This window comes from Cynocephalus volans, chromosome X (assembly GCF_027409185.1).
Source record: "Cynocephalus volans isolate mCynVol1 chromosome X, mCynVol1.pri, whole genome shotgun sequence".
Classification (NCBI taxonomy): Eukaryota; Metazoa; Chordata; class Mammalia; order Dermoptera; family Cynocephalidae; genus Cynocephalus; species Cynocephalus volans.
In genome coordinates, this window is record NC_084478.1 from 40,887,259 (window position 1) to 40,900,290 (window position 13,032).

The window sequence follows — 13,032 nt, forward strand, 5'->3', positions numbered from 1 at the left end:
CCTAAACAACGAAGAAGACATCGGAAAACTAGGAGGCCTACATAAAATTATACCCCTTACATCAACCTCTCTAATCATAGGAAACCTCGCTCTCACAGGCATGCCATTCCTAACAGGTTTTTACTCCAAAGACCTAATCATCGAGACCATAAACACATTGTATACTAACGCCTCAGCCCTCACAATCATACTCATTGCCACCACCCTCACAGCCGCCTAAAGTACCGGAACTATTTTTCTTTTCTTTTCTTTTTTTTTTTTTTTGTGTGTGTGTGTGTGTGACCGGTAAGGGGATCGTAACCCTTGTCTTGGTGTCGCCCGCACCGCTCTCAGCCAGTGAGCGCACCAGCCAGTCCTACCCGCGGTGGGAGCGCTCTCATGCTCCCAGTGCCACACTCTCCCGAGTGTGCCACGGGGTCAGCCCCCGAACCATTTTTCTTACACTACTAGGACAACCCCACTTCCCAACCCTAATAAGCATCAACGAAAACAACCCCAACCTCACCAACCCAACCCAACGTCTGGTAATCGGCAGCATCTTTGCTAGCTTTATCATCTCCAACAGCATGCCCCCAATAAATATTCCCCAAATGACTATACCACTTTGCCTCAAACTATCCACCCTCCTCATCACCATTCTAGGCTTCACCCTAGCACTAGAACTATGCCTAAACTCACTCAACCTAACCCCCAAACTATCCTCACCCTCACACAACTTCTCTACTCTCCTAGGATTCTTCCCAACCCTTACCCATCGTACAATACCCTATCTCAGCCTAAGTGCAAGCCTCCCAAACACTAGACCGAGCTTGACTAGAAGAAACAGTCCCAAAAGACATTGCCCACTTCCAAGTACTAGCTGCAACAACCACCTCCAACCAAAAAGGTCTAATCAAACTTTACTTCCTTTCTTTCCTCATTACAATCCTAATGACTACACTACTAATTATTTCACCACCCCCAAGTAACGTCACTAACAATAATGACACCCATAAACAAAGACCACACAGCCACCGCCACCAATCAGCACCCATAACTATACAACACAGCCACACCTCTAGAATCCTCATGAAAATAACCCGTCCCCTCCCCCACATAAATCACCCAATCACCCATACTCTTAAAACTAATAACAACCTCCACCTCATCATAACACGCCATCCACAAAACCACAAACAACTCTATCACCAACCCCAACAGCAAAGCCCCCCGAACCACAACATTCAAGACCCAAGCCTCCCCTGGAGGCCGGATGTGGCTCATCCTCGCTTCCGCTTTTCTGAGAGGCGGGGTGTCTGGGAATCGCGGAGTTTGGGAGGCGCGGCGTCTGGGAGGCCCTGGGAGGCCCTGGGAGGCCGGATGTGGCTCATCCTCGCTTCCGCCTTTCGGAGGGGCGGGGCGTCTGAGAGGCCATGTCTGAGAGTCCTGTAGTCCGGTCCGCCGAGGGTGACTTCCCAGGACTGGTCTGAGGTCAAGGTGAGGACCCTGAACGTGGACTGAGGGGACCACCGCTCACCCACAACAAACGGGGCTGCACTAAGTCTCACGCCTGCGGTCGGCCTTGGGAGGTCCCGGGAGAGCTGTCCGGCAGAGTTGTGCCTGAAAAGTCTCAGCAACTGCTGGGCCTTTATCTAACGGAGTACCCCTGATTTTGCATAAGGAGGAGAGCTAGGTCCTAACTAGAGTCAAGGTGAGGGCCCTGAGGGCTAAATGAGGGAATCTCTCCCTAATGGATGTAACAAAGCAAAGCAGAGCCACTGCACTCGGTTCTGGGAGGCTCTGGTGTGTGGAGTACTGACTTTCCTATGTAGAAATTCAGGGAGGTGAGGGCTTTGTTTGCAGGCTGGTGGACTCAGGTCAGTAGAGGGAGGAATTCCAAGCTCTCATGAGATACCAAGGTGAGGACCCTGAGTGTGGATTGAAGGGATCACCTCTTATCCATAACAAAGGGGCCCCCATAAGTCCTGCCTCTGTGGTTGGCACTGGGAGGCCTCAGGAAAGCTGTCTGGGAGAGTTCTGCCTGGAAAGTGTCAGGGAGGGAGGGAAGTACCTTGGTCTTAGAACTTAGTCCTCATTCTGCAGATGGTGGAGACCGAGGCCTTAACTGGAGTCAAGGTGAGAACTGTGAGGGCTAATGAGCGGACCTCTACCCAAAAGAGGGAGCCACACTGAGCAGTGCCCCTGCACTGGGCTCTAGGAGGTCTCGGGCAGAGTAGACAAATTTGGAGTAACCTCACTTCCCGTCTAAAGACTAACGGATTTGAGGGCCACATTCAAGGCCCACATCTGCTGTCCAGCAATAAGAGGCTCAGGGTAGAGCTGACAGGCTGAGATGCCCTTATTTTTTCCAGAGGTAGTCTCAGGGAGGTGAGGGCCTTGGTCTAATGGGATAGGCCCAATTCATCAGAGGTACCCAGTCCCTAACAGGTTTTAAGGCTGTGACATTGAGTAATGATGAGGGCACCCCTCCCAGAAAGGAGGGGGCCGCAGAGAGGCCCACCCCTGTTGTCAGACCTGGACATGATGATTCGCACTTAGTTTTCCCAGGGCATCTCATAGAAGTAAGAGACTAGGTCACAGGGAACAGCCTCAGGTCAGCATGAGAAGGATTTCCAAGTTGTTCCAGATGTCATGGTGAGAACCCTGAGGACTGTGGGGACCTTCCACCCCATATCAGTGAGGGCCACACAGAATTCTCCCTACTGTGAGCCCTGGAAGACCCCAGGCAGATACGTCAGGCACAGGTGCCCATCAGTTCCCACTCAGGGGTAACAGAGAAATGAAGGTCTTGGTCTGAGGATGATAGTCACACCACAGCAGAGGGAAGAATCTAAGGCCCTCTCATTAGTCGAATTTATTTATTTATTATTTATTTATTTTTATTATGAATATTCATGAGATACAAAGCTCATTGTCACCCCTCGTGCCCATGATGTGAGGGCCAGATTCCTACTGGCCACATACCCATTACCAGAAATTACGTTTGTACCCTGTGTCCCCCGCCCAATTATCCCCCAACCTCCCTCCCCCCCTTCCCCCCACTCCACTTTGTAGCCCTAGGATAGTTTCCTCCATCTGTAAGACCAACACACTACTGTGGTCTTTCTTTCCTTCTTTCTCTCTTAGCTCCCACTTATGAGTGAGCACATGTGGTATTTATCCCTCTGTGCTTTGCTAATTTCACTCAACATAAGTTTCTCCAGGTTCATCCATGTTGCTGCAAATGGGAGTATTTCATTATTTTTTATGGCAGAGTAGTATTCCAGTGTATATATACCACAATTTCCTTATCCAGTCATCCATCGGTGGACATTTAGGTTGGTTCCATGTCTTGGCTATTGTAAACAGAGCTGCTATGAACATGGGAGTGCAGGTATCCATTCGACATGATGATTTCTGCCTGGGAGGCCCCGGGCAGCCACAGCTGGATGTGGCTCACCCTTGTTTCCGCTTCTCTGAAAGGCACGGTGTCTGAGAAGCAGCACGTCTGAGAGGTGGAGTCTGAGAGGCACGGTGTCTGAGAAGCGGTGCATCTGAGAGGCCGGGCATCCAGTCTGCAGAGTGTGACTTCCCAGGACTGGTCTGCAGTCAAGCTGAGGAGCCTAAACGTGGACTGAAGGTACCCCCACCCACGTACGATCAGGCGGGCCCTCACTAAGTCCCGTCCCTGCGGTTGGCTCTGGGAGGCCCCGGGCAGCCACAGCTGGATGTGGCTCACCCTTGCTTCCACTTCTCTGAGAGGTGGCATCTGAGAGGCGTGTAGTCCGGTCTGCCGAGGGTGACTTCCCAGAATTGGTCTGAGGTCAAGTTGAGGACCCTAAATGTGGACTGAGGGGACCACGGCTCACCCACAGCAAAAGGGGCCGCACTAAGTCCCGCCCGTGCACTCGGCCCTGATAGGCCCTGGGCCAGAGCTATAAGACTGAGGAGCCGTGTCATTTCAGCCTTGAAGGCCTCAGGCAGAGGAAGGCCTTAGTTTAAAGAGGACAGCCCCCTTCGTAGAGGGAGAGTCTTGGCCCTAAAAAGATTAAAATTAGGACTTTCAGTGCTCATGAGCAGATGTTTTCTCAAAATTGGGCCCTGCTCTCAAACTTGGGAGCCCCAGGCAAGGTAGCCAGATGTGGAGCACCCCAACTTCCCTCCTAGTGATTCAGAGAGATGAGGGCTTTGGTCTGAGACTTGTGGACTCGGGTCAGTATATGGAGGGGTCATAAATCTTACCAGGCGCTAAGGTTGGAGTCCTCTGTGAGACCTGAGAGAGCCACAGACTCCAGAACAGTGGGATCCTAAGAGTCCCAGCCCTGCTGTCAGCAAGCACAGGTCCCAAGGAGCCTTGGCAAGATGTGGCTCACTCTGTCAACTTAGGTCCAAGGAATATGAGAATCTTTGTCTGAGTGGTGTGGCTTCCAGACAACAGAGGGTGGAGTCCCAGAAAGTATGCAGAGTCAAGATGAAGACCCTGAGTGAGGAAATGGGATGCTACACAGTGGAGAGAGCTTCAGCTGTTGCTGCTCCTGGGAGTCCCAGGCCAGAGCTGGCAGACTTAGATACCCCGGACTCCTGCCTGCAAGGTCTTAGGAAGATGAGAGCTTCGGTTTAAGGCGAAGGGCTGGCTGTGCCAGTTCAGCAGAGGTGGAGAGTCCTAGGCCATGACAGGTCAAGGTACAAATCCTGTGTGAGGAATGGGGCAGCCACCTATCCCAGAACAGAGGGGAACACAGAGTCTTGCCTTTGCATTCAGTACTGAGAAGCCAGGGTTAGAGCTCTCAGGCTGAGGTGTCCCCTCATTTTCTCTGGGTGTGGTCTCAGGGACATAAATACCCTTAGTTTAGTGAGACAGCCCCCATTCAGAATAAGAAGATCTGGTTCCTAACAGGAGCCAAGGTGGTGATACTGAGTATGAGGGGACCCCTCCCAGAAAGAAGTGACCCACGTAGAAACAGAACGTAGAGCTCTGTTCCTACTGCAAAACTTGGGAGATCTGGGTATGATGACATGGAGAATCTCACTTCTTCCTAGAGCATCTCAGGGAGGTGAGGAATTTCACCGAGGTAGACAGCCTAAGGTTAGCAGATTGAGGATTCCCAGCTAGTGCCAGGAGTCAAGGAGAGGATCCTGAGAACTGAGGGGACCACCCATCTCATAACAGTGAGGGTAACACAGAATCCCTTCCTGAATGTTGCATTAGGAGACCATGGATAGTCGTGGCCAGATGAGAAAAATTTCACTTCTTCTCAGGGTGTCTCAGGGAGTTGATTGCCTTAGTATGAGCAGAAAGGCATTAGGTCAAGACAGGGAGGACTGAGATGAACACCAACGTAGTGAGTGGTAGTCCACAAAGTTCCACCCCCTCTTAGCCCTGGGAAACCCCAGGCAGAGGTAGCCAAATGTATCCCTTCCTCACATCCAGCCCTGGGGACTTGGGGAGTTGAGGGCCTTGATGTGAAGCTGGCAGAGTCAGGTGGGATGAGGGAGGCTCAGATGTTGCCTGAGTAAAGACTAGAGACCAAAGACCCCAGAATAGTGGGGTCTTATAGAGGACAGGGGGTGCTGGACGTGAAGCATGCTTTCTTTCATCTTAGGGCTTGAGGAAGGTGAGAATTTTAATCTGATGCAAGGGGCCACACGTCAGTAGAGAGAGGATTTCCAGGTTGTGCCAGAACATCACAGAGAAAACCTTGAGGACTTCAGGGAACTCCCACCCCATATCAGCAGAGGTACCAGAGTCCCTCTCTGTGTCAGCCCTGAGAGGCTACAAGCATAGATGTCAGGGAGATGTGTTCCTCAGTTCCTCCTCAGGAGTAACAGAGAAGTGATGCTCTTAGTCTGATGAATTTGCAAGGGGGAGGAATTTTAGGTGTTTCCAGGAGTCCAACTGGAGACCTGGAATGAGGACCATGAGTGGGACCACACATCATTGGGCCTCAGCCTGCCAGCCACAGCTTTCAACCTCTGGAGAATAGACAGTGTGTTCAGATATTGCCATCTTCACTTCTTCCGTTGGGTTTCAGGGAGGTGTGGGCCTTAGTATGAGGAGAGATGTCCTTAGGTCTGGAGAGGGGAGCCCCAGGCCGTCCCAGGAGTAAAAGTATGGATCATGGGTGAGGACAGAAGGTACCTCACCCCAAATAGAGGGAACAACAAAGAGTTGGGCCCTGTTTCTGCTCTCAGCACTAGGCATCCTGGCCCAGGGTCGTCAGGCTGAGACTCCTCCTCATTTCTTTGTATTAGGTCTAAGGGAGGTGAGAGCCTTGGTCTGAAGATGCAGCATCAGTCAGCAGAAGGGAGGATTTCAGACTTTAGATGTAGACAAGATGAGGACTCTGAATGAGCGGATTGATGGCCAATGATCCCAAGACAGAGGGCCCCACAAAACTCTCAGAACTGCCTCCAGACCCCACAGAAGTGGTGGACTAAGACACCTCCTTATTTCCTTCTCATGGGTCCCAAAGATCTTTGAGGTGTCACCATCAGAACAGCACAGAATAGACATGATGATGATGATGCCATATGCAAACCGAGAGGACCCTTGAACACAGAGGGAGTCCACTCTGCCGGGTCTTGCTGTGACCCAGTCAGCCCCAAATAAGGGATGGCCTAAGGCACACTGTAACTTCCTCCTCTGGGTTCCCAGAGGACAGGCTGACAAAGAAAAAGAGCCCAATGTGTTCCTAGGACTCTCAAGGGAAACTGCGGAATTGGCTTCTTAAAATCCAAGGTGATATCTCCTTGCTAAAGGTGTTCACAAGATCTCATCCTCTCTCCTCCAGGTGCCCACTTCACCTGACTTCCTGCCCACACGCCTGCCTGCTGTCTCTGACCACAGTCATCATGCCTCGGGGTCGAAAGAGTAAGCTCCGAGCCCGTGAGAAACGCCACCAGGCCCAAAGTGAGACCCAGGGTCTTCAGGGTGCTCAGGCCGCTGCAGCAGAGGAAGAGTCCCCTTCCACTTCCTCTCTTGTTTTGGGGGTTACTCCTCCTGGCTCCCCTGCTGCTGGCATTCCCCAGAAGCCTCAGGGAGCCCCCCACACCCCCACTGCTGCTGTGGGTGTTTCACGCAAGAGATCTGGTAAAGGTGCCAAGGGTAAAGGTGAGGGAAGAAAAAATTCCTCCCAGGCCTCAACCTCCACTGAGAGCTCACGCCATGATCTTCTAACCAGGAAGGCCGGAACGCTGATGCAGTTCATGCTGCACAAGTATAAAATGAAAGAGCCCATTATGAAGGCAGAGATGCTGAAGGTTGTCCACAAAAGGTACAGAGAGCAATTCCCTGAGATCCTCAAGAGAGCCTCTAGGAACATGGAGCTGGTCTTTGGCCTTGACTTGAAGGAAGTCAACCCCAGAAATCACTCCTATACCCTTGTCAGCAAGCTAAATCCCACCGATGATGGGAGCCTGAGCGGTTCCCGGGGCTTTCCCAGGAATGGGCTTCTAATGCCTCTGCTGGGTGTGATCTTCTTCAGTGGCAATTGCGCCTCCGAGAAAGAGATGTGGGAATTCCTGAATATGATGGGAGTCTTTGATGGGAAGAGTCATTTCATCTTTGGGGATGTCAGGAAGCTCATCACCCAAGATCTGGTGAAGGAAAGGTACCTGGAGTATCAGCAGGTACCCAACAGTGATCCTCCACGCTATCAGTTCCTGTGGGGTCCAAGAGCCCATGCTGAAACCAGCAAGATGAAAGTCCTGGAGTTTTTGGCCCAACTCATTAATACCACCCCTAGTGTCTTCCCATTCCATTATGAAGAAGCTTTGAGAGATGAGAAAGAAAAAGCTTCAGCCAGAGCCGCAGCCATGCGTGGCACTTCTGCCAAGGCCAGTGCATGTTCTAGGCCTACACATCTGACAGCTCCTCCTGCCCCTAGTGACGTGTGAGGCAGATTCTGTTATTGAAGAGGGCTTCCAATCTCTTAAGTAGTGAGAGGCCGAGATGGGGCCAGAGAGATCATAATATATATCTTCTTGTTCTTGTTTTACATTAGTATCTTTCAAATACTGTTATTTGAGTAGAATGTTTTTTTTAGATTCAGAGTCTGTGTTTATGAATGATGCAGATCACACATTTATTGCTGTTATCAGGTTTTGAAGAGTTTAGATATTCTGTAATACATTTTGAAAATCTTTGAATCTTCTTGGGGTTTAAGAAAAAGAAAATTTATGGCTTTGGAATGGAGATTTTATTGGAAATCTGTAAAAGAACCCCACTAAACATAATTGGAGTCTTAAAATAGAGGGAAACAAAGCAAAATATAGTCAATTTTTGTTTGCATTATTCACTTTTGTCTATCTTTTTGTAAAACTCAACGATATGTACCTGGTTGTCTATAATCTATTTCAAGAATGCAGATAAAAGTAAATAGTAATAAATTACATTCTTTGATCAGTGGCTTGTTTATTTCCATCATTAACTGAGCATCTGCTCTCTGCAGGGCTCTGTGCTGGTAGTGATGATGCTAAGATAAAGAAGACCCTTCCGCTGCCCATGGATTTTTAGAGTCTAAGAGCTGGTAGTGTATAAGGAAGATGACTTGGTACACTCTAATACGTACAGGACAAGTAAAAGAGAGGATGGTGGGGGACGGGAAGGAGGTCCAGATGAGAGCAGTCAAGTGTGAATTCCCTCAGTCGAGCAAGGCACTTTGTGGTTTGGGACATTGCAAGTCCCTCGTTGGGAGGTAACCTTAAGTTAGCTCCATGGTGGGGTAGACGAGACTGTGATAATCATGAGTACGGGCCAAACCCTCAAACGGTGAGCCCCATAGTTGAGAGACTAAGCCCAGAATAGGAAACAGCCCTTAACAATTACTTCGTGATTGTGGGTAAAGCAGGTGGAATCTCTCCCTAAGGTAGAAAGGAAAGATGCACGACGCTCTTGTCCCAGTGCAGTTGAACACAATGCAGAAACCAGGTGTGCTGTGCATATGGTCTCCAGGGAGTTTCTGAGAAATAAGGATGATACCCCCTTGAGGTGAGATGCTAAAAAGCTATTAAGCTGGCACCCTTTGCCCTGAGCTGGGGGAGTCAGAGCCTATTTCATTAATTGGGTTATTTTGCATATAATTTGGCAAAACTCCAAGATAGGGCTAAATTTTATTAGTGGTAAAATAAATAGGAGCATTTTTGTTGCGGAGGGCATCTAGGAGGGAGGGGCATTGCTGGTCCTTAACATAAATTCTGAAAACTTTGAGTTGAATCCTCGTGAAGTCCATTAGAGGAATAGCATTCTCTAACGGGGAAAATTTACTTCTATTATTTGTTTAGCAGCACTGTAGTTTATTTGGGGGTTTTGTTTGTTTGTTTTAAAGCACTGAATATTTTCTGACATCTGGATAAAATAGAATTCCCAGAGAAGAGAATAGTCTCTTCTGGTATTAATATAATCATAGTAAAAACTGCCATTCATTAAAGACCCAATATTTGCCAGTCATTTTGCCAGGTGCTTTACACAGATTACATATTTTCTAACAATGCTGTGAGATGGGGCTTTTCAAACTCATTGGCCGATGGAGAACTTGCAATATTCTGAAGTTCACGTGGCTGGTCAGTGATACAGCTGGGACTAGACCTTGGTCTGAATTCCTCTAGAGCTCACCCTTTTCCTCTCCTCCCGGCCTGAGGCAGATCTTGTGTCTATTCATTCATTTCTCTTCTCACTGTTCCACAATGTCTCTCAAGTGATAGGAAGTACTCTGTGGCCAAAGCACTAAAAGCAGGCCTAAAGAAGCCAGGTGAAAATGAGCATCAAACCCAATTTGGGACTATGGGCTTCCTGTGCCTGGGGTCCTGATGCCACTAGCCCTGGGAACCCAGTCCACGTATAGTTAGTAAGGGCTATGTGACTAACTCTTATCACTGAAACATAGCAGATGCATGTTTGTCACCTCCAGGTCAAGGCTCATGAGAGCTAGTCTGACACCTCCATGCTTTCTCTTACATTCAACAGCAAACATGGGGAGCCCATGGTGAGGTGTGGAGCCACGTGATGGAAGCAGCCTGCATCCTTGGGTCACCTATTAACAGAGAGCCTCTGCCAACCCACATCAGATTTTGTGTGCACAAGAAACAAATTTTTGTTGTGTTAAGCTATTCAAAAGTTAGGTTTTTTTCTATGGCGTCAGTTAGCACTTACTTTATCTGAGTAATACACATTTACTATTTCTATTGTTAGGCCTATTTAAATATTTTAACGATTGAGTTAATAGTTGTGTATCTATTCTTGTTGTAAAAAAATTTAATAGAGATAAATCACAATTTCTCCCCTTACGACATTCCTCCAAAATTCAGCCCCCTTTTCAAAAGTAACCACAATTAACAATCTGGTATGTGTCATTTTAAAGCTGATTCCAGGCATTTTCATACGTAGATGTGCTATAAAATATATTAAGTTTTTAACATACATGGGTAACATTGTACATATTGTTCTGCTACTTGTTATGTTCTGCCATGTTGCTCTTGTCACTTAATGAAATGAATGCAGGATCCTTCTGTGACAGCACATATAGATCCACCTCACGTTTTAAACTATTTCATAGAATTCTAAAGGGTGTTTGTGCCATAAATAACCATTCTCCTCCTAATGTTCAAGTAAGTTGTTCCCCATTAGTTATGATTAATAGAACTGAAATTGATGCCTTTGAACATGAATTTCTGTGTAAATGTTCATGGTTTCTTACAGGAAAGACATAGTAAAGCAGAAATTGGGTTAAAGAAGGTTTGACAATTGTAAATTTTTATAAATATTGCTCAAGTTTCATCACAAAATGATCTAACAACTCACATTACCACAAATTAAAGCATACAGATACCTTACACCCCCCGAAGTCTATATCCTCATTCTCCCCGGCTTCCGAATAGTCTCACACATCGTGATCTATTACTCAGGTAAAAAAGAACCATTCGGATATATATAGGAATGGTCTGGGCTATAATATCCATTGGCTTTTTGGGCTTTATCATCTGAGCCCACCACATATTTACAGTAGGAATAGATGTAGACACTCGAGCATACTTCACAGCAGCCACAATAATCATCACGATTCCCACAGGCATAAAAGTATTCAGCTGACTAGCCACACTGCATGGAGGAGATATCAAATGATCTCCCGCTATATTATGAGCACTGGGCTTCATCTTCCTATTTACAATAGGGGGCCTGACAGGAATTGTGCTAGCCAACTCATCACTAGACATTGTACTTCACGACACATACTACCTAGTAGCGCATTTCCACTATGTATTCTCCATAGGAGCGGTATTCGCTATCATAGGAGGCTTCATCCACTGATTTCCTCTACTTTCAGGCTACACCCTCAATGCCACTTGAGCTAAAATTCACTTCACGGTCATATTCGTGGGTGTAAACCTGACATTCTTTCCACAACAATTCCTAGGCCTATCACGAATACCACGGCGATGCTCCAACTACCCAGATGCATACACCATGTGAAATACAGTCTCATCCATAGGATCATTTATCTCCTTAACAGCAGTTATATTAATAATTTTCATAACATGAGAAGTCTTCACTTCAAAACGAGAAGTTTCAGTGGTAGAACTTCTCAAAACAAATCTAGAATGACTACACGGCTGCCCCCCTGCTTCCCACACATTTGAGGAACCGGTATACGTAAAGACCCAACAAGAAAGGAAGGAATCGAACCCCCAAAGAATGGTTTCAAGCCAACCCCATAGCCCCTAGGACCTTCCCCACAAGCGAGATATTAGTAAAAACATTACGTGACTTCGTCAGAGTCAACTTATAGGCCCGAATCCTTTATATCTCTGTGGCACACCCATTACAACTAGGACTTCAAGACGCCTCCTCCCCCATCATGGAGGAACTATTATAATTCCATGAACACACCCTCATAATCGTGTTCCTAATCAGTTCCTTAGTCCTTTCTATCATTTCCCTAATATTAACCACAAAACTCACGCACACAAGCACTATAACCGCCCAAATGGTAGAAACCATATGGACTATTTTACCCGCTGTTATCCTAACTTCCATCGCCCTTCCATCACTACGAATCCTCTATATAACAGATGAAATCAATAACCCCCTCTTAACTGTCAAAGCCATGGGCCACCAATGGTACTGAAGTTACGAATATACAGATTACACAGACCTAAACTTCGACTCATACATAACTCCCACCCCCGACCTAAAACCAGGGGAGCTCCGACTCCTAGAAGTTGACAACCGAACAGTACTCCCGATAGAAACCCCAGTCCACATGCTAATCTCATCCAAAGACGTGCTACACTCACGAACCGCACCCTCGCTAGGCGTAAAAATGGACGCGATCCCAGGACGTCTAAACCAAACAACCCTAACAGCAACGCGACCAGGCCTATTCTACGGACAATGCTCAGAGATCTGCGGCTCAAACCACAGCTTCATGCCCATCCTACTCGAACTCGTCCCACTCAAACACTTTGAAGACTGATCAACCTTAACACAACACGCACATCGTGAAGCTAAATAGCATTAACCTTTTAAGGTAAAGAATGGAAGCACTGGCCTTCCCACAATGAGATGCCACAACTAGATACCTCAACATGATTCACCTCCATTATATTTATAATCCTAATGCTCTTCATTATACTTCAACTAAAACCCTCAAAATTCACCTACCCCTCTAACCCCGCAGAAAAAATTACTAAAATACCAAAACACACAAATCTATGAGAAAAAAAATGAACGAAAATCTATTCACCTCTTTTACCACCCCCGTGCTAATGGGAATACCTATGGTAGCCCTCATCATTCTCCTACCCAACGCAATGTATCCTCTTCCCTCCTGCCTCATCAACAATCGCCTAACCTCTCTACAAATATGACTGATCCAACTTATTCTGAAACGATTGATTGCAACCCACAACACCAAAGGACAATCATGATCCTTAATACTAACCTCACTAATCCTATTTGTTGGCTCAACAAACCTACTAGGCCTGCTGCCCCACTCATTCTCACTCACCTCCCAACTGTCCCTAAACTTAGGCATAACAATCCCCCTGTGAGCCGGA

General features: G+C 47.4%; 1 protein-coding gene across 1 annotated transcript; it reads left to right on the forward strand.

Annotated features, from left to right (window-relative positions):
* The first annotated feature begins 6,831 nt into the window (after positions 1-6,831).
* Positions 6,832-7,875, forward strand: LOC134367918 (melanoma-associated antigen B1-like). The gene has a single exon (XM_063084575.1). The coding sequence runs from the start codon at positions 6,832-6,834 to the stop codon at positions 7,873-7,875; it is 1,044 nt and encodes a 347-aa protein (XP_062940645.1).
* Positions 7,876-13,032: the final 5,157 nt, after the last annotated feature.

Excerpts from the sequence above, each read along its gene's own strand:
- LOC134367918 (XM_063084575.1), top strand. The coding sequence starts at position 6,832 with ATGCCTCGGGGTCGAAAGAGTAAGCTCCGAGCCCGTGAGAAACGCCAC.